The 19,725-nt window shown below is 46.4% G+C and overlaps 2 protein-coding genes across 2 annotated transcripts in view; one reads left to right on the top strand and one right to left on the bottom strand.

The window, feature by feature from the left end:
• LOC131697463 (origin recognition complex subunit 5-like) overlaps positions 1–18,189 on the bottom strand; it is a 52,267-nt gene extending 34,078 nt beyond the window's left edge. Inside the window, exons 1-6 of the mRNA XM_058986487.1 lie at positions 18,080–18,189; positions 16,344–16,362; positions 16,006–16,098; positions 12,144–12,344; positions 10,561–10,635; positions 8,406–8,517 (exon numbers count right to left, since the gene is read on the bottom strand). Coding sequence (XP_058842470.1) covers positions 8,406–8,517; positions 10,561–10,635; positions 12,144–12,344; positions 16,006–16,098; positions 16,344–16,362; positions 18,080–18,189 — 610 coding nt within the window. The remainder of the gene's footprint in view (positions 1–8,405; positions 8,518–10,560; positions 10,636–12,143; positions 12,345–16,005; positions 16,099–16,343; positions 16,363–18,079) is intronic.
• On the top strand, positions 113–2,128 carry LOC117412502 (proline-rich protein 12-like). Its single transcript, XM_058985490.1, has one exon. It carries the CDS (start codon positions 206–208, stop codon positions 2,123–2,125), a length of 1,920 nt encoding a protein of 639 aa, XP_058841473.1. The 5' UTR covers positions 113–205; the 3' UTR covers positions 2,126–2,128.
• Positions 18,190–19,725: the final 1,536 nt, after the last annotated feature.

Here is a 19,725-nt window from a genome sequence, read left to right as displayed (position 1 = left end):
AGAGGTAAGCGTTTTACACTACCATCATTTTATTTTATAATTTTATAGTAATAAATACAAAAAATAATACAAAAATTAAAAGTTCAGCAGTAGTTTGCTTTTTAAAAAAAATAAAATAAAAAAGTTCAGTTTACTTTCAAAAAAGCAGCCGTTGGCAGTGACAGTTGGAAATTGCAACAAAGTGTAGCAGATTCTCCCGGTTGCCATGGAGACGAGTCAGCGTGCAGAGAGCAGGGAGTTCCAGTGCCCGGCTGAACTGCGCAGCGCACAGGCCAGGAAGCATCATAAACTGAGCGTGCTGAGAGAGAACCCGGAGTGTCTGTACACAGACTACTCTGGGACAGGAGACAAGAAGATGAGAAGCAACCTCATCTTCTACACTCAGCACCTCAATGCCTGGCACACTGCTGTGTGTAAGACGTACAGCAACGTCACAAAAAGAGGGATCTGCCAAGGTAGACAGATCCTCTTAAGAGAAGACTCTGACCCGGACAGCACAGTCCTGAGTATTAATGTCTACCACAGCGGAACTGTGTTGATCCAGGGCAGTGAGGCTAGCCTGACCTCCTTTGAAAAAAAATATAAACAACTAAAAGAGGCAGCAGAGATTGAAAAAACAAACACTACAGCCAACGACCCCGAGAACACCGACCCTGAAGACCCTGAAGATCCTACCTCAGACAGCACAACACCCGACACCAACCTGCCCCCCCCCACGACCCCCAGCGACACCCAGCACATGCGGGAGTGCCTGGCCCTGCTGGAGCTGGAGTTTGTGGAGTTCAGAGAACTTACACTGGCCAGGCTCAAGGAAACCAGCATCACCCAGCACCTCAGAGATGAGGTGAGCCAGCTCAAGAGAGAGAACAGGGTGGCCATCACCGAGCTGACCAGCGAGATGAAGGACCTGCAGCAGGAGAATGCGAACCTAAGGACCCAGCTGACCAGCGTCAAGGAGGAGATGCAGCGCAGAGAGAAAACCACCAACAAGGAGCTGCAGGGATTGAGGGAGCAGCTCCACAGATACACAGCCCCCCCCAACCCTGCTCCCCGTGCTACCACCCCCGCTACACTCCCACCCCTGCTCCCCCCCCGCTCCCCCCCTATTCCCACCCCCGCTGCCCCCCGCACTCCCACACCGGTCCCATCCCCACCCCCGCTCCCCCCCCGCTCCCCCCCTATTCCCACCCCCGCTGCCCCCCGCACTCCCACACCGGTCCCATCCCCACCCCCGCTCCCCCCCCGGTCTCCCTCCCACCCCGCTCCCATCCCCACCCCCGCTTCCCCCCCGCTCCCCCTCCCACCCCGCTCCCCCCCCCACCCCGCTCCCACCCCCATCCCCACCCACACCCACAGCATGCTGGCCAAAAAGAAGACAAACGCAGAAGTGGTCCTCCTCATTGACAGCAACGGGAAATACCTGGACATGAGGAGACTGTTTCCCAGCCGGCGTGTCAACAACATCCGCTGCACAAACACGGAGCGAGCCCTGCAGCTGCTGAACCGGGACACATTGGGGAGCCCGAGCTGCATCGTCATCCACACCGGCACCAACGACCTGGGCTCCCTGCGCCACGACACTGCCAAGGCCGTGAGAAGGGTGGCTGAGAGAGCCACGCAGGAGTTCCCCGACTCCAGAGTGGTCATCTCCACGCTGCTGCCCCGAGCCGACACCCACCCACACACCATCAACGCTGTGAACGCAGAGATCACCAGAGGCTGCGCTGCGCTGCCTAACGTGCACCTGGCACACCACCCCACAGTGGGGCCCTGGCACCTCTACGACAAGGTGCACCTCAACCAGGAGGGGGTCAAAGTCTTTGCCAAGACCCTGAAGGATGCAGCCATGGGCCGTAGCCCAGCCAGCCCCCCTCGCAGCAGTGCCAGCAGAGGCCAGCGTAGCATGCAGCCCCCCCGCACTGCAGCGCACACATCCCGCCCCCGCAGCACCGTACAGCCGCCCGCCATCCGGCCCCCCACTCGTCCCACTACCGCCAGGCTCAGCGACCACCAGCAGCAACTCAGCTATGCTGCAACTCTGTCCCGGCCCACCCCCCCAGCCCCCACCGAACTGGGAGAGATCAAACAGCTCCTCAGCATCCTCTGCTCCAGGCTGCTGAACTGAGACCTGCAACACTCGGGTAGGAAAAAAAAAAAAAAAAAAAAAAATATTCTACATGTAAATAACTACAAATAAATAAATAAAGTATAAATAAATAAATAATTATTAATACTACTAAAATAATTACTATACTTGTACTTTACTGTTTAAAGGGAACTTAAAATGATAAAAGGTTGTGTTATTGTTAGACATTTTATTTCATTAAGAATAATATTGGTTGGATTACATGAGTTCATTTACTGTTAGCTGTTGGAACATTCAGGGCCTGTATTCCTCTGCTTTTGGGCTGAAGAGCACAGATCCTGAATTTATTAAAAATACAAAAGATGTCGATGTGATAGTTCTGTTGGAGACATGGTGCCGTGCAGACGCGCTCACACACTGCCCCTCAGGCTACAGGGAGGCGATAGTGCCCTCTATTAAACTGAGCACAGTCCGGCGCGGCAGGGACTCAGGGGGGATTATAGTGTGGTACAGAGAGGAGCTGGCCAGCTACATCAGCCCAGTCAAACAGGGCCAAACACACACATGGCTCAAAATTAACAAGGGAATAGCCCAATGTCAAAATGACATATACCTGTGTGCAGCATACACCCCCCCTTCTGAATCCCCCTATTACAACGAAGAGTATTTTAACACCCTCCACACAGAGATCGGCCATTTCCAGGCCCAGGGGAATGTGCTGCTCTGTGGGGATTTCAATGCCAGGACAGGCTCAGAGCCTGACTGTATTAACACCCAGGGAAACAGCCATGTATTTGGACAGACCCCTCTGTACCTCACACCCACCACAATCCAGAGAAACAACCCTGACCGTGCCGTGAACAAAAATGGGAGAGAATTAGTGCATCTCTGTCAAGCCCTAGGTCTGTACATCGTTAATGGCAGGATCAGAGGGGACTCTTTAGGGAGGTTCACGTATTGCTCAGCTCTTGGGACTAGTGTAGTCGACTATGCCATCACTGACATGGACCCCTCCTTTCTAAGTGCATTCACTGTCAGGCAACAAACCCCTCTATCGGACCACAATCAAATCACTGTGTTCCTGAAAAGAGGAAGTCAGGCAAGCAACACACAAACACAGCCCAGTAAGCTGTACAATCTGAATCAACCATACAGATGGGCTCCAAACAGCACTGAGGAATATATCAAAGCAATCAGTTCCACTGAAATAACTAACACCATTAACACTTTCCTCAACACTCTGTACCAACCTAATATGACAGGACTAAATCTGTCTGTTAATGACCTCAATCAGATATTTGAAAAAGCAGCCATAATGGCAAATATTAAAAAGACCAAAAAGAAGATCAATCGGAAACAAAAACACACACAGTCATGGTTTGATGATGAATGTAAATCAATACGAACAAATCTAAGAAAATTATCTAATCAAAAACACCATCAACCACAAGACACAGACTTACGTCTGAGGTACTGTGAGACTCTAAAACACTACAAACACACCCTCAAACAGAAAAAACAAAAACACACAAACAAAACCCTCACAGACATTGAAAAATCTGTTGACCAAAATCAGTTCTGGGAAATGTGGAACAATTTAAACCCAACAAAACAACAAGAATTGACGATACAAAATGGAACAGTTTGGAAAAATTATTTTGAAAACCTTTATAAAGATATTCAACAAAAAGATCTAACAGATAAACAAAATGAAACTAGAGAAAAACTGAAATTACTTGAACAATCAATTAAAGATAACCAAAACACAATTGATGTTCCAATCACCCTACAGGAATTAACTAAGAAGCTGCAGGCACTGAAAACCAGGAAAGCCTGTGGCCCTGACAGCATCAGCACTGAGATGCTCAAACACAGCAGCCCTAAATTACAGGAGGCAATGCTTAAATTGTTCAACATGGTACTAAGTACTGGTTACTTCCCTGACATCTGGAACCAAGGGCTTATATCCCCAATTCACAAGAGTGGAGACAAATTCGACCCCAACAACTACCGGGGCATCTGTGTGAGCAGTAATCTGGGGAAGGTGTTCTGCAGTATCATCAACGCCCGGATACTGGCCTTCCTTACCGAACACAATGTCCTGAGTAAGAGTCAAATTGGATTCCTACCAAATCACCGCACAACAGATCATATTTACACCCTACACACCCTAATAAACAAACACGTACACCAAAAAAATAAAGGCAAAATTTTCGCCTGCTTCATTGACTTTAAAAAAGCATTTGATTCTATTTGGCATGAAGGTTTATATTACAGAATTCTTCAAAGTGGTGTAGGGGGTAAAATCTATGATATAATAAAATCAATGTACACAGAAAACAAATGTGCAGTCAAAATTGGCAACAAAAGAACTGATTTCTTCACTCAGGGGCGGGGGGTGAGGCAGGGCTGCAGTCTGAGTCCAACACTGTTCAATATTTATATTAACGAGTTGGCTACGATGTTGGAGCAGTCTGCAGACCCCGGCCTTACTCTACACAACACCGAAGTCAAGTTCCTGCTCTATGCAGATGACCTGGTCCTGCTGTCGCCCACAGAGCAGGGGCTGCAGCGGAGCCTGGCACTGCTGGAGCAGTACTGTCAGACCTGGGCCCTGGCAGTAAACTTTAAAAAGACCAAAATAATGATTTTTCAAAAAAAGGCCAGAACTCAGGGAAACAGATACCACTTCACCCTAAACAACACTACACTAGAACACACCTCAGACTACACGTACCTGGGCCTGACTATCAGTGCGTCAGGGAGCTTTAACCTAGCAGTGAATGCACTAAAGGAAAAAGCCAGAAGAGCTTTCTATGCCATCAAAAGAAGATTCTATAAAATCAATATTCCTATCAAAATATGGCTAAAATTAATTGACAGTGTCATCCAGCCCATTGCGCTGTATGGAAGTGAGGTATGGGGTCCACTCAGTCAACAAGACTACACTAAATGGGACAAACACCCAATCGAAACCCTGCATGCTGAACTCTACAAAAACATCCTACAGGTGCAAAGAAAAACACCAAATCATGCATGCAGGGCAGAATTAGGCCGTTACCCAACACTCATAAATATAAAGAAAAGAGCACTAAAGTTTTGGATGCACCTAAAGAAAAGTGAATCAGACTCCCTCCAGTATGAGGCCATGCAAACCCAAGAGCTCAGCCCTGAAAAGAGTCCTCTAAGCCAGCTGGCCCTGAAGCTCACTGCACTGAACCCAACTAATAATACTAAAACAAACCAGCTTCAGGGCAGCACTGCTTACCAGCCCCCAATCAGAGTCAACCAAATTATAAAACTAACCAAAAACTGCTATCTGAAACATTGGGACACAGAAACAAAATCTCAAAATAAACTGGATTGTTATCGGGCCCTAAAAAGAGATTACACTCTGGCAGAGTATCTCTCTACTGTCAGAGATACAAAGCAGAGGCAGATCCTGACCAAGTACAGGCTCAGTGACCACAGCCTGGCCATTGAAAAAGGCCGTCACCGGCAGACCTGGCTTCCTAAAGAAGAAAGGCTCTGTGGTCACTGTGAGACAGGAGAGGTTGAGACAGAGATGCACTTCCTTCTTCAATGTAAGAAATACTCGGAAAATAGACAAACTTATTTTAAAAAATTTGCAAATTCCCTCCCAAACTTCCCAAACATGACCAACCCTGAAAAAGTCCCAATCCTCCTGGGAGAGGAGAGAAGCACAGCCCAACTAGCAGCCCAGTATGTGTCTGCATGTCACAGATTGAGGGACACACAATGAGAGCTCTGCACAGAGACACACACACACTTATGTATATACAGTATGTATGTTGTTGTGTATGTAGGCATGTATGTATTAGGTAAATGCTTATTGTCCTGATACATGTTTATTGTTAGTAGTGATATGTGTTTTTTTTTTTTGTTTTTTTTTTTTTTTTTTTTACTGTACTTTATAAATCAGTTTGTTTATATATATGTATTCATGATGCATTGTATATATACATGTCTGTATTGTATAATTGCTTTGGCAACACCTGCTATTGTAAGTCATGCCAATAAAGCACCATTGAATTGAATTGAATTGAATTGAGAGAGACAGAGACAGAGACAGAGACAGAGACAGAGACAGAGACGAGTCAGACAAGGGATCTCTATACAGAAACCACCGAGACAGAGAGAGAGAGAGAGAGAGAGAGAGAGAGAGAGAGAGAGAGAGAGAGAGAGAGAGAGAGACGAGTCAGACAAGGGATCTCTATACAGAAACCACCGAGACAGAGACAGAGAGAGAGAGAATACAGAGAATAAGTGTGGTGTGAAAATTGGAAACCAAAGAACAGGGTTTTTCACCCAAGGGCGTGGAGTGAGGCAGGGCTGCAGTCTGAGCCCAACACTGTTCAACATCTACATCAACGAGTTGGCTACGGTGCTGGAACAGTCTGCAGCCCCTGGCATCACTCTACACGACAAAGAAATCAAATTCCTGCTCTATGCAGATGACCTGGTCCTGCTGTCACCCACTGAACAGGGGCTGCAGCAGAGCCTGGCACTGCTAGAGCAGTACTGTCAGAAATGGGCACTGACAGTAAACCTGGACAAGACCAGAGTTATGGTATTCCAGAAGAAAGCCAGATCTCAGGGAAACAGGTACCACTTCACCCTGGGAAACAACACCCTGGAGCATAGCACCAGCTACAATTACCTGGGTCTAAAAATCAGTGCGTCTGGGAACTTCAACCTGGCTATAAATGCATTAAGAGATAAAGCGCGCAGGGCTTTTTATGCAATAAAGAATCGGCTATACAAAATTAAACCACCAATAAAAATTTGGCTAAAAATTTTCGACAGCATAATAAAGCCAATCCTGTATGGTAGTGAAGTATGGGGTCCCCTTATGAACCCTGATTATAAAAAATGGGATCAAAGCCCCATAGAGAATTTCCATCTGGAATTCTGTAAACACCTCCTGCAGGTTCACAGGAGTGCAGCCAATAGCGCTTGCAGGGCTGAATTGGGCCGGTTCCCCTTACTCCACTCCATACAGAAACGAGCGCTCAACTACTGGGTCCATCTACAGCAGGCTGATCCGCAGTCCTACCACCACACTGCACTGCGGAGCTGCTCACAGCCCCCACAAGAGAATCCCCTCAGTAGAATGGTACTGAAGCGCAGCCAAATAAGTCAAATTAATACCAGCGAGCTTCAGAACACCACCAACAAAAAACTCCCAGCACAAAAAATGAAACAAATTAATCTAAATCTGGAAAACAATTATAAAGTACATTGGAATAACGAAATTGAATCACACAATAAATTACAATGCTATCTGGCCCTAAAAAAAGAATTTACCCTGGCAGAATATCTGGTCAGGGTCAAAAACACAAAACATAGACAGATCCTGACCAAGTACAGACTCAGTGACCACAGCCTGGCCATCGAAACTGGCCGGCACAAAAAAACCTGGATTGCCAAAGAAAAAAGGCTGTGCGGTCACTGTGATCTGGGAGAGGTAGAGACAGAAATGCACTTCCTGTTGTCCTGCTCAAAATACACAGAGATACGGGAGAGATATATCCCCCAATTCAAAAAACAAATGGCAGAGTTTAACCTCCTCTCCAATTTGAGTAAAATCCCCATCCTTCTAGGAGAGGAGGAGCGAACTGCAAATCTAGCAGCACATTATGTGTCTGCCTGCCACAACCTGAGGGACAGTGTGTGACACCCTGCATACACGACCAGGGGGTACTGTTGATGAGGAGGGAGGGAGGGAGGGAGGGAGTTATATCGTTCAAAGGGAAGGGAACAATGTTTTTTTGTGTTTGTTAGGTTCTGTAATTGTATTTCCGTTTTATTATTTCTGTTTTGTATTATAAAAGCTTTGGCAATACCTGAGCGCTCTCGTCATGCCAATAAAGCATTTTTGAATTTTTTAATTTTGAATTTTTTGAGAGAGAGAGAGAGAGAGAGACGAGTCAGACAAGGGATCTCTATACAGAAACCACCGAGACAGAGACAGAGAGAGAGAGAGAGACGAGTCAGACAAGGGATCTCTATACAGAAACCACCGAGACAGAGAGAGAGAGAGAGAGAGAGAGAGAGAGAGACGAGTCAGACAAGGGATCTCTATACAGAAACCACCGAGACAGAGAGAGAGAGAGAGAGAGAGAGAGAGAGAGAGACGAGTCAGACAAGGGATCTCTATACAGAAACCACCGAGACAGAGACAGAGAGAGAGAGAGAGACAGAGAGAGAGAGAGAGGTCTCTATACAGTAACAACCGAGAGATAGAGAGAGAGGACTGACAAGGGATCTCGCCCTGCTCCTGCTGATCCTGCCTCACCTTTGCTGTAGTCCGGGAAGCAGATGATCAGGGGCTCAAAGCAGCCGGTGTTCGGACGGAACTTCTCCCAGACGATTTCGCTGAGGAAGATGACCGTCACGTTCCCTCCCACCTGTCAGCATTGAAAAAAAAGAAGAAAGAAAAACTGGAAAATTGTATTTAAGGGTTATGAAAGTTAATGTACAGAGGGTGTGGACCACAATAACAAGCCACTGGTCTGGCTAAAACCGGTATGTGGCAAAGTGAACAGGACAAGATTGAAAGTACATGGGGTGATAGAGATGACTTTGCATAATATCTGTTATAACCATGGGGTGATAGAGATGACTTTGCATAACATCTGTTATAACCATGGGGTGATAGAGTTAGAGCTGTAGCTATTCAGGAGATTCAAGAGGACATCCTTCACTCCTGTTCCTGAAAGAATAACCCCAGGTGCAGGTAGATCTCACACCCCTCTTCTGTAACTGTTTAACACTAGTCCCAGGTGCAGGTAGATCTCACACCCCTCTTCTGTAACTGTTTCAAACTAGTCCCAGTGCAGGTAGATCTCACACCCCTCTTCTGTAACTGTTAACACTAGTCCCAGGTGCAGGTAGATCTCACACCCCTCTTCTGTAACTGTTAACACTAGTCCCAGGTGCAGGTAGATCTCACACCCCTCTTCTGTAACTGTTTAACACTAGTCCCAGTGCAGGTAGATCTCACAACCCTCTTCTGTAACTGTTTCAAACTAGTCCCAGTGCAGGTAGATCTCACACCCCTCTTCTGTAACTGTTTAACACTAGTCCCAGTGCAGGTAGATCTCACACCCCTCTTCTGTAACTGTTTAAAACTAGTCCCAGTGCAGGTAGATCTCACAACCCTCTTCTGTAACTGTTTAAAACTAGTCCCAGTGCAGGTAGATCTCACAACCCTCTTCTGTAACTGTTTAAAACTAGTCCCAGTGCAGGTAGATCTCACACCCCTCTTCTGTAACTGTTTAACACTAGTCCCAGTGCAGGTAGATCTCACACCCCTCTTCTGTAACTGTTTAAAACTAGCTGGCTAGTATATCCTGGCTAGGAGTAGATTTAGAGCGGTGCATTTCTATATTTCCAATAATACGTGGAGGCTAGTGTTTGATAAATGTACGCTTTAATAAATAACTTTGATTGACTTTACTCACTGTTGTCAAGTATTATTAACATCATGGATTAATTCAAAGTAAAATGATTATAAAGGCGTCCACATCCTTCCACATGCATGGCATACATACATACATAGCTGGTGTGAGTGGAATAGACTGACATGGGGTTGGCACACAGGAGGCTACATGAAGGGAAGCAGTCAGATCAATCAGAATGCAAGCCATTGAAATGGGCTGAATGAATTCTGAACAGCAGTGAGCAGTACCATCCAAACAAACTGCGGATTGGAGGGGCTGGCTGCTGCAGCCACACATGAATGACACGGTTCTGAACTGCGGGTTGGAGGGTCTGGCTGCTGCAGCCACACATGAATGACACGGTTCTGAACTGCGGGTTGGAGGGGCTGGCTGCTGCAGCCACACACGAATGACACGGTTCTGAACTGCGGATTGGAGGGGCTGGCTGCTGTAGCCACACACGAATGACACGGTTCTGAACTGCGGATTGGAGGGGCTGGCTGCTGTAGCCACACACGAATGACACGGTTCTGAACTGCGGATTGGAGGGGCTGGCTGCTGCAGCCACACACGAATGACACGGTTCTGAACTGTGGATTGGTGGGGCTGGCTGCTGCAGCCACACACGAATGACACGGTTCTGAACTGTGGATTGGTGGGGCTGGCTGCTGCAGCCACACACGAATGACACGGTTCTGAACTGTGGATTGGTGGGGCTGGCTGCTGCAGCCACACACGAATGACACGGTTCTGAACTGCGGATTGGAGGGGCTGGCTGCTGCAGCCACACACGAATGACACGGTTCTGAACTGCGGATTGGAGGGGCTGGCTGCTGCAGCCACACACGAATGACACGGTTCTGAACTGTGGATTGGAGGGGCTGGCTGCTGCAGCCACACACGAATGACACGGTTCTGAACTGCGGATTGGAGGGGCTGGCTGCTGCAGCCACACACGAATGACACGGTTCTGAAATTATGCCTGCGTTTGCGTATTTTCACCCCTACCAGCTCCTGCAGTCGAAGAAATCCAGATAGCAGATTGGCATCCATGTCTCTCAATGCCTCGGCTCGGTCCAACACCTGGAGAGAGCAAACAGCGGGGTCAGAGAGTCCAATCAGAGTGGAGAGAACAAACAGCGGGGTCAGAGAGTCCAATCAGAGTGGAGAGAACAAACAGCGGGGTCAGAGAGTCCAATCAGAGTGGAGAGAACAAACAGCGGGGTCAGAGAGTCCAATCAGAGTGGAGAGAGCAAACAGCGGGGTCAGAGAGTCCAATCAGAGTGGAGAGAACAAACAGCACGGCACAGAGTCACCATGATATGTGTTAAAAATGAATGAGTTAAAATGCACAAGGGAGAAGGGGAGCAGCAATTATGGTACTCAAACCATCGAGAACTTTGGGTTAGTCAGAGTTATAGTACAAGATTGCAGTGTGTTGGAGTAGCTCAGTGGTTATAGACAGTGCTGGGCTGCAGTGTGTTGGAGTAGCTCAGTGGTTATAGACAGCGCTGGGCTGCGGTGTGTTGGAGTAGCTCAGTGGTTATAGAACGCGCTGGGCTGCAGTGTGTTGGAGTAGCTCAGTGGTTATAGACAGTGCTGGGCTGCAGTGTGTTGGAGTAGCTCAGTGGTTATAGACAGTGCTGGGCTGCAGTGTGTTGGAGTAGCTCAGTGGTTATAGACAGTGCTGGGCTGCAGTGTGTTGGAGTAGCTCAGTGGTTATAGACAGTGCTGGGCTGCAGTGTGTTGGACTAGCTCAGTGGTTATAGACAGTGCTGGGCTGCAGTGTGTTGGAGTAGCTCAGTGGTTATAGACAGTGCTGGGCTGCAGTGTGTTGGACTAGCTCAGTGGTTATAGACAGTGCTGGGCTGCAGTGTGTTGGACTAGCTCAGTGGTTATAGACAGTGCTGGGCTGCGGTGTGTTGGAGTAGCTCAGTGGTTATAGACAGTGCTGGGCTGCGGTGTGTTGGAGTAGCTCAGTGGTTATAGAACGCGCTGGGCTGCAGTGTGTTGGAGTAGCTCAGTGGTTATAGACAGTGCTGGGCTGCAGTGTGTTGGAGTAGCTCAGTGGTTATAGAGAGTGCTGGGCTGCGGTGTGTTGGAGTAGCTCAGTGGTTATAGACAGTGCTGGGCTGCAGTGTGTTGGACTAGCTCAGTGGTTATAGACAGTGCTGGGCTGCAGTGTGTTGGAGTAGCTCAGTGGTTATAGACAGTGCTGGGCTGCAGTGTGTTGGAGTAGCTCAGTGGTTATAGACAGCGCTGGGCTGCGGTGTGTTGGAGTAGCTCAGTGGTTATAGAACGCGCTGGGCTGCAGTGTGTTGGAGTAGCTCAGTGGTTATAGACAGCGCTGGGCTGCGGTGTGTTGGAGTAGCTCAGTGGTTATAGACAGTGCTGGGCTGCAGTGTGTTGGAGTAGCTCAGTGGTTATAGACAGCGCTGGGCTGCGGTGTGTTGGAGTAGCTCAGTGGTTATCGAACGCGCTGGGCTGCAGTGTGTTGGAGTAGCTCAGTGGTTATAGACAGCGCTGGGCTGCAGTGTGTTGGAGTAGCTCAGTGGTTATAGACAGCACTGGTAATATCCTGCTGTACTCACAATGTAGGTGGTGCTCTTCTGCTGCTGCAGGTCAGCCAGCTGTCTGTAGAGCCGGATGAAGTCATTGAAGGAATCGCAGCGAGTGTGAGAGGAGAACTCGTTGTCTGGGGAGGGGCTGTGAGCGCACAGCTGGTTCAGGATGTGTTCAAAGAGCAGGCGAGACGTGAAACACTCCACACAGTTCAGCAGCGCGTGAGGGAGCTGGGGGGAGAGAGAGAGAGAGAGAGAGAGAGAGAGAGAGACTCAGACACACACAACACAGGGATGCACATAACACTCCCATTGCACAGCAGTTTCATCCTTGCCTACTTTCACTAGGAGTTTAAGACACAGCTGAGCCTGTTACCTATTCACACTGGCTCATCAAGCTGGTAGTAAAGAATGATGAGACTGCTGTGCAATAGGAGTCTCACTTCCAACCCTTATGTTCTTAAAATGTAAGTATTGCTGTAAGAACCTTAGGAACCAGTCTTCCAAATTCTGTGAAACACTTTTGGTTTCAAGTCCCTCCACTGGTCATTAAACCCCCTTGAAATTTGAAGTTTTTCTATTTGTACCAAGTTAGGCCATAATAACTTGCGTGGGGGGGACTCCAAAAAATCACCCACAGATATGTTTGGATAGATGTTAATGAGATCTACAAGCATCAAGCAAAATACGTCAGTATCCAGGGATTTTGAATTTTTGAAGTTGCATTTGTCATGCATTCGAGCATTGATTATGGCCACTTTGGTGAGGTTAAAGTACCACATAGTTCTATCCAAACTGGCTATTTCTTTTCTGGTTGAGTTGGCGTGGCATGACCCATTTTCAATTATTATTCTGTCCAAAAACATGAATTGAAAAGGTGTCTCCACATGTTACAGGGAGCTGACAGAGAGAGACTGGAGCAGCTAGCAGACTGGACGTGAACACGTTAGAACACAGGGTTGGGGTGAATTCCAGTTCCATTTCAAATTCAAATTCCCTTTCAATCAATTCCAACACATCGCTGATCAAAATTGCAATTAGCAGGATTCTGTTAAAATGAGCTTCTCACAGTGGCAACAAATTACTTCAGTTGAAGTCACTGCTCGTCAATTAAACTGGCTCCAAATGAAAGCAACTGAACAACCACAACAATCGCTGTGTCTCTAGAACAGTGGTTCCCAACCTTTTTTGGGTACTGTACCCCCAAAACACTTTCACCTGCCTGAAGTACCCCCTTATGCGTGTGTGACCGGTGTGATTCCTAGATTAGGTGTAAATTTGACTAAATTAGGTTTAATATCAATATTATTTGTCTGTCTGTCATTTACCTGTAAATAATGATAATGTATTACTATAATAATACTCATACTTTTATCAGTTTAATATTTGTATGACTTTTTCACATCTTCAAGAGTCCAGACCAGTTATACAAAAACAAAGATCAAATTTTATACACATAGTAGCAGCCTACTCTCAATATCACCCATATGTATAGACTTGCATATGACACATGAAGACTCACCAATCAATGAGAAATTTGACCCTGTCTCTCACTCATAAGCTTTGTCAGTCTCGGGGACAGTGTGGCAACAGCAGTTATCAGGCTTTTCTCCAAGTTGAGTCTGTTCCTGTGCTTGGTCTTGATTATGGTCATAGATGAAAATGTCACTTCACATAAATATGTAGATCCAAATGGCAGCAGTTCATTCAGTGCATGTTTCCCCAAATCAGGATATTCCTTCTCCACATCACACCAGAACTGTGACTGTGTTGTCTCTGAGTACCTCATCTTCAAGCCGCGGTCTGAGGACACATCCAGCAGATTTTCCTGCAGTCTGGTAGGAATGTTGTTGTTCGTACTTTCAGTCATGAAAGGATTACGCACCCAGTCAAGTTTGGCAGACTTGTTTTCAATGTCAGGGAAGTAGGAGTTGAACTCACTGTTGAGTTTGGATAAATGTGTGCTCACTAGTTGCACCATAGGATCTCTGTCAACATCACCTGTAGAAAGGTAGCTGCTGGAAACAACTTATGTCCCCATCTTCACATTTCCGCTCCCAGAGTTTGATCTTCTTCATGAATCCACACACTTTGTCATACATGTTTAGAATGTGTGTGTCTTTACCTTGCAGAGATAGATTCAGGTTGTTCAGTTTGCTGAACACATCAGCAAGATAGGCAAGGCGGGCTACCCAGTCTGTGTCCTCGAACACAGCCACAAGGGGGTGTGAGTGCTCTGACAGAAAAGCACTTACTTCGTCGCGCAGCTCAAAAAGCCTCTGTAGTGTTTTCCCTCTCGATAGCCAACGTACGTCAGTGTGAAGCAGTAGCTGCTGGTGCTCAGCCCCACTGTCATGACAGAGCCTTTCAAACAGTCTGTGATTTAGAGGCCTCGACTCGATAAAGTTAATCACTTTCACTGCGTCATTCAAAACATCATGTAACTCAGGACTCATTCTCTTGCTGGCCAGTGCCTCCCTGTGAATGATACAGTGATTCCACTCAACGTCGGGGTTGACCTTCTTTATTTGGGCAAGTAATCCTTTCACCCTCCCAGTCATTGATGCCGCACCATCCGTGCACAAATGAGTACAGGATTTCCAATCCAGATTGTGCTCTGAGAAAAAGCTGTCAATAATGTGAAACACATCCTCACCCGTAGTGCTCCCCGTTAGCTTCTTGCAGAACAGAATGTGCTCATTAATTTCCGAAATGTCTCTGTATCGCACAAACGCAATCAACTGGGCTTCCCCGTTGACATCGGTCGATTCATCCAACTGCAGAGCAAATGAACCAGAATGTTTTAACTTTTCCACCACTTGATCAACAATATCAACGCCCATGTCATCGATCCTGCGGCACACCGTGTTATTTGACAATGGTACAGTCTTCAGTGCATCAGCTGCTTTCTTATCAATCATTGTTTCTGCGAGAATAACAGCAGCAGGCAAAATTAGCTCCTCAGCTATAGTAAACGGCTTTTTGGACTTAGCCACAAGTAGCGACACAGCATATGAGGCTTCCAATGCTTTGGTTGATACTGCAGTTGCTTTCTTTAATTTCTCTTGACTTCCCTTAAATTCCGACAGCTTTCTATGGAAAAACTCTGCTGTCTTTCCCACACAGGAAAGATGCTTGGTACTGAGGTGCCGTTGTAAATGGGCTGGTTTCATGCTATTATTTGAGAGCACATCGCCGCAGAGGAAACACAGTGGCTGAGGCGGCTCTGTAGGTGTGGATGTGAAACCGAAGAGGACATACTGTTCATGAAATTGACGGTACTTTGACTTGTCAACTTTCTTTCTTTTCTCCACGTGTTCACTTGACCTGCCGCTAGCGTTGCTGCTGCTTGGAACAGTGCGTTTTTTCAGCCATTGATCCATAGCTAGTGTCTTTCTTCTACTCAAAGATAGCTGCCTGTTACCTGAAATCGTGAGTGACTGTGGCGCGCGGCCGCGGAGGAGTGAGCGAGGGTCAACTGGCGGGAAGTGGCCAGGGTGAATAAAAAATACACTCCGAAACTAAAGTAAAAAATTGTCCTATAAATACAAAATAAACTACAGATTTCACACCAGTGACCTCAGTAAATGTTTTCCTGCCTATTGAGAAATATTTTTCCCAATATATTTTTTTTTTTTGCACATTTTTGAAAATCTTCCCACGTACCCCCTGGGGACTGCCCACGTACCCCTAGGGGTACGCGTACCCCCGGTTGGGAAACACTGCTCTAGAACATGAATTCCAATTCCAATCCCTGCCAAGGAAACTCAGCTGGACTTGGAACTGAAAATCAGGCCTGGACCCGAACCCTGGTGAGGAGAGGCGAGCACGCACCACTGACTGTGTCACTGCAAACTACTTATTAAGCATGATTTCAAAACCACATTTCTACCTGGAGCTCGCGAAGCAGCGTCTGCGTGACGAAGGTCTTCCCGGTGGCTGCATGTCCATAGATGAACACAGAGGGGTAGCTGTACTGCTGGGGCTGCAGAGAAACACACAATACAAACCAGAGAGGTAGCTGCACTGCTGCAGAGAAACACACAATACAAACCAGAGAGGTAGCTGCACTGCTGCAGAGAAACACACAATACAAACCAGAGAGGTAGCTGCACTGCTGCAGAGAAACACACAATACAAACCAGAGAGGTAGCTGCACTGCTGCAGAGAAACACACAATACAAACCAGAGAGGTAGCTGCACTTCTGCAGAGAAACACACAATACAAACCAGAGAGGTAGCTGCACTGCTGCAGAGAAACACACAAACAAACAGCAACATGCACCATCCTGCTTGCACATTCTCAAAACTGAAAGGGGGGTACTTTGGTTGACCTGGGTAGTTAATGGCACAAGGTAAGAATATGGACTTGCACCTGTTTAATAAATAAACTAATGAAGAATTAAACATCATTCATAGCAGAGAGAAGCCAGCACACTCCCTTAGATCTCAGGAGTGAGAGAAAGGAGAGGAGCCCCTCAAGTCCTACAGAAGGGGGAGTCAATGAAAATGCTTTATTGTTAAGACATTGACTGTTTTTACTGATAAGACTATCAGACTGTTTTTGGTCATGGGTCTATCCTAATGCACAGAAATGTGATCATGAAAAGGTCCTGCCTGCAGTGTGATATTGGTGACTTATCCACGGTAACTGACGACACATTCTCCTGGAATAGCCAGACTTGTTGCTTGAGAAGATAAAAACTCTTCGGTACTGAGTATCTCATTGGAGACGGGGTTTCAAAGGGGTACAGGAAGGCGTGTTTACCTCCCCAAATATCGACAGCACTTTCACTTAATACATCATGCGTCTAGGGATCAGTGTGCTCTCAGAAACGAGAAGGAGCCCTGCCTGGAACACTGTGCTCCACACGTACAGGGAGCTCTTTCACTTAATACATCATGCATCTAGGGATCAGTGTGCTCTCAGAAACGAGAAGGAGCCCTGCCTGGAACACTGTGCTCTACACGTACAGGGAGCTCTTTCACTTAATACATCATGCATCTAGGGATCAGTGTGCTCTCAGAAACGAGAAGGAGCCCTGCCTGGAGCACTGTGCTCCACACGTACAGGGAGCTCTTTCACTTAATACATTAAATGCGTGTCTGTCTGTCCCACACTTCCAAGAGCTGGGCTTCACCCCACAGCAGGCATGTCAATGAAGGGGAGTGCAGCCAGCCATAACGAGGAGGGGAGGGAACGGGTTCATCTCGACTGAGACGCTGCGGCTTGATGGTGAAGGATACAGCTGGGCTCGACACCAAAACAAAACGCTTCATCGGAATACGACACAAACACAGAAATACAAGGTTCCATTGCCAGACAAACAGACAACAGCGGGAACTCAAGTTCTGTTTTCCTTTAAAATAAATATAGGTTTCATGTTAGTTTTTGTGATTTTTAATTATTATTTTTTTAATTACATAGCCTGTCTCCAAACAGCTCCCGTTGTAGTAACATGTTACTGTTTTAAAACTCCTTCATTATTATTAAACTCTGTACCGGTATAGTCTCCGCTCATGGTAAATCCAGCTAACACAGTGTACGCATTAGTGCCTGCATGTTTTATAAAGGATACACATAGACTTCAAAGGCGACCCGGATTGCAGCGCCACCTCCTCCCCTCCTGTCGAGCAGTCCGGGTTTGAATGCACTCATTAAACCCGCGCTATCTTTCATCATTATTACCTGAAACGCTCAACTCAACTTTCCTTTCCTTGCAGGACAGGAGTGAAGTTTCGCGCGCTGCAGCACCAGCAGTTCCCGCATTGTCTTCTGGGGTTTGTAGGCAGATTGCTTTCAAATTAACAACTTGTATGACATGATCATAAAAAAGAAATCATGAAAACATCTAACAAAAAGAAAAATAGGACTTTCTTACACATATTATGAGAATGATCATTAAAAAAACATTTAGTAAAATCTATTTCTAATAATTGCTAAAGTTTAGAGGTGCTCAGAATACCTGCACCAGAAGCTGTAGCGGTTGTGAGCGGTGCGCTGCGTGCTTGTGTCAAAGCAACGCCGGCTCTGCGCTTCCACTGTGCCTCTGTGGTCCTGCTCCACTGGATCCATGATTATCTCTGCAGTTAACTTTACAGAAGCGTGTTGTTTTTCCTATATAGAGTAAACAGCTTCGAATGTCGTTTGAATTGCTTTTAAATATTTTGATTCCTCTATTATGGTGTTTGATTCAATAATTCTGAGTGGTTCTGGGTTCTGTTGCGCCAGTATTTGAGTGGTTCTAGGTTCTGTTGCTCCAGTATTTGAGTGGTTCTGGGTTCTGTTGCTCCAGTATTTGAGTGGTTGGTTCTAGGTTCTGTTGCTCGTATTTGAGTGGTTCTGGGTTCTGTTGCTCCAGTATTTGAGTGGTTCTGGGTTCTGTTGCTCCAGTATTTGAGCAGTTGGTTTTAGGTTCTGTTGCTCCAGTATTTGAGCGGTTGTTTCTGGGTTCTGTTGCTCCAGTATTTGAGTGGTTGGTTCTAGGTTCTGTTGCTCGTATTTGAGTGGTTCTGTGTTCTGCTGCTCGTATTTGAGCAGTTGGTTTTAGGTTCTGTTGCTCCAGTATTTGAGCGGTTGGTTCTAGGTTCTGTTGCTCGTATTTGAGTGGTTCTGGGTTCTGTTGCTCCAGTATTTGAGTGGTTCTGGGTTCTGTTGCTCCAGTATTTGAGTGGTTCTGGGTTCTGTTGCTCCAGTATTTGAGTGGTTCTGGGTTCTGTTGCTCCAGTATTTGAGCGGTTGGTTCTAGGTTCTGTTGCTCGTATTTGAGCAGTTGGTTCTAGGTTATGCTGCTCGTATTTTAGTAGTTCTTGGTTCTGTTGCTCCAGTATTTGAGCGGTTGGTTCTGGGTTCTGTTGCTCCAGTATTTGAGTGGTTGGTTTTAGGTTCTGTTGCTCCAGTATTTGAGCGGTTGGTTCTAGGTTCCTTTGCTCCAGTACTTGAGTGGTTGGTTCTAGGTTCTGTTGCTCGTATTTGAGCAGTTGGTTCTAGGTTATGCTGCTCGTATTTGAGTGGTTCTTGGTTCTATTGCTCCAGTATTTGAGTGGTTCTGGGTTCTGTTGCTCCAGTATTTGAGCAGATGGTTCTAGGTTCTGTTGCTTGTATATGAGCGGTTGGTTTTAGGTTATGTTGCTCCAGTACTTGAGCTGTTCTGGGTTCTGTTGTTCCAGTGTTGATTCATTATCATCTTTCTCTACACCCTATGAATACAAATTACAATAACTATTGACCTTTACAGTAAACAGGGCCCTGAGTTCTCTGAAGCCGTTTCTGTTTCCTATATGCTTTGAAGATGTAATCAAGGTTACTGAGATGTCCAGTCCTACAGTGAGTGTGTTTGTGTGTGAGAGATGTCATTGATTTGTGTTACTCTGTTGTATTAAAACACAAATATACCTGGATTCATTCCATGTTCCTTTGTAACACATGACGTTGCTCACATGTATAAGGCATGCATTCATGCATAAAATGAACACTTCTCACAATCGCCAGGATGTGAATGCATGCCTTATACATGTGAGAAACACCATGTGTTACAAAGAAGCATGGAATGAATATGGGTAATTAAAAGTACCGCAGTTATAACTAGTACTTCATGACAACGTTTTTATT

The sequence above is a fragment of the Acipenser ruthenus genome, chromosome 14 (assembly GCF_902713425.1).
Source record: "Acipenser ruthenus chromosome 14, fAciRut3.2 maternal haplotype, whole genome shotgun sequence".
Lineage (NCBI taxonomy): Eukaryota > Metazoa > Chordata > Actinopteri > Acipenseriformes > Acipenseridae > Acipenser > Acipenser ruthenus.
The sequence above is the reverse complement of the archived record's forward strand: the minus strand, read 5'-3'. Positions and strand labels throughout refer to the sequence as shown.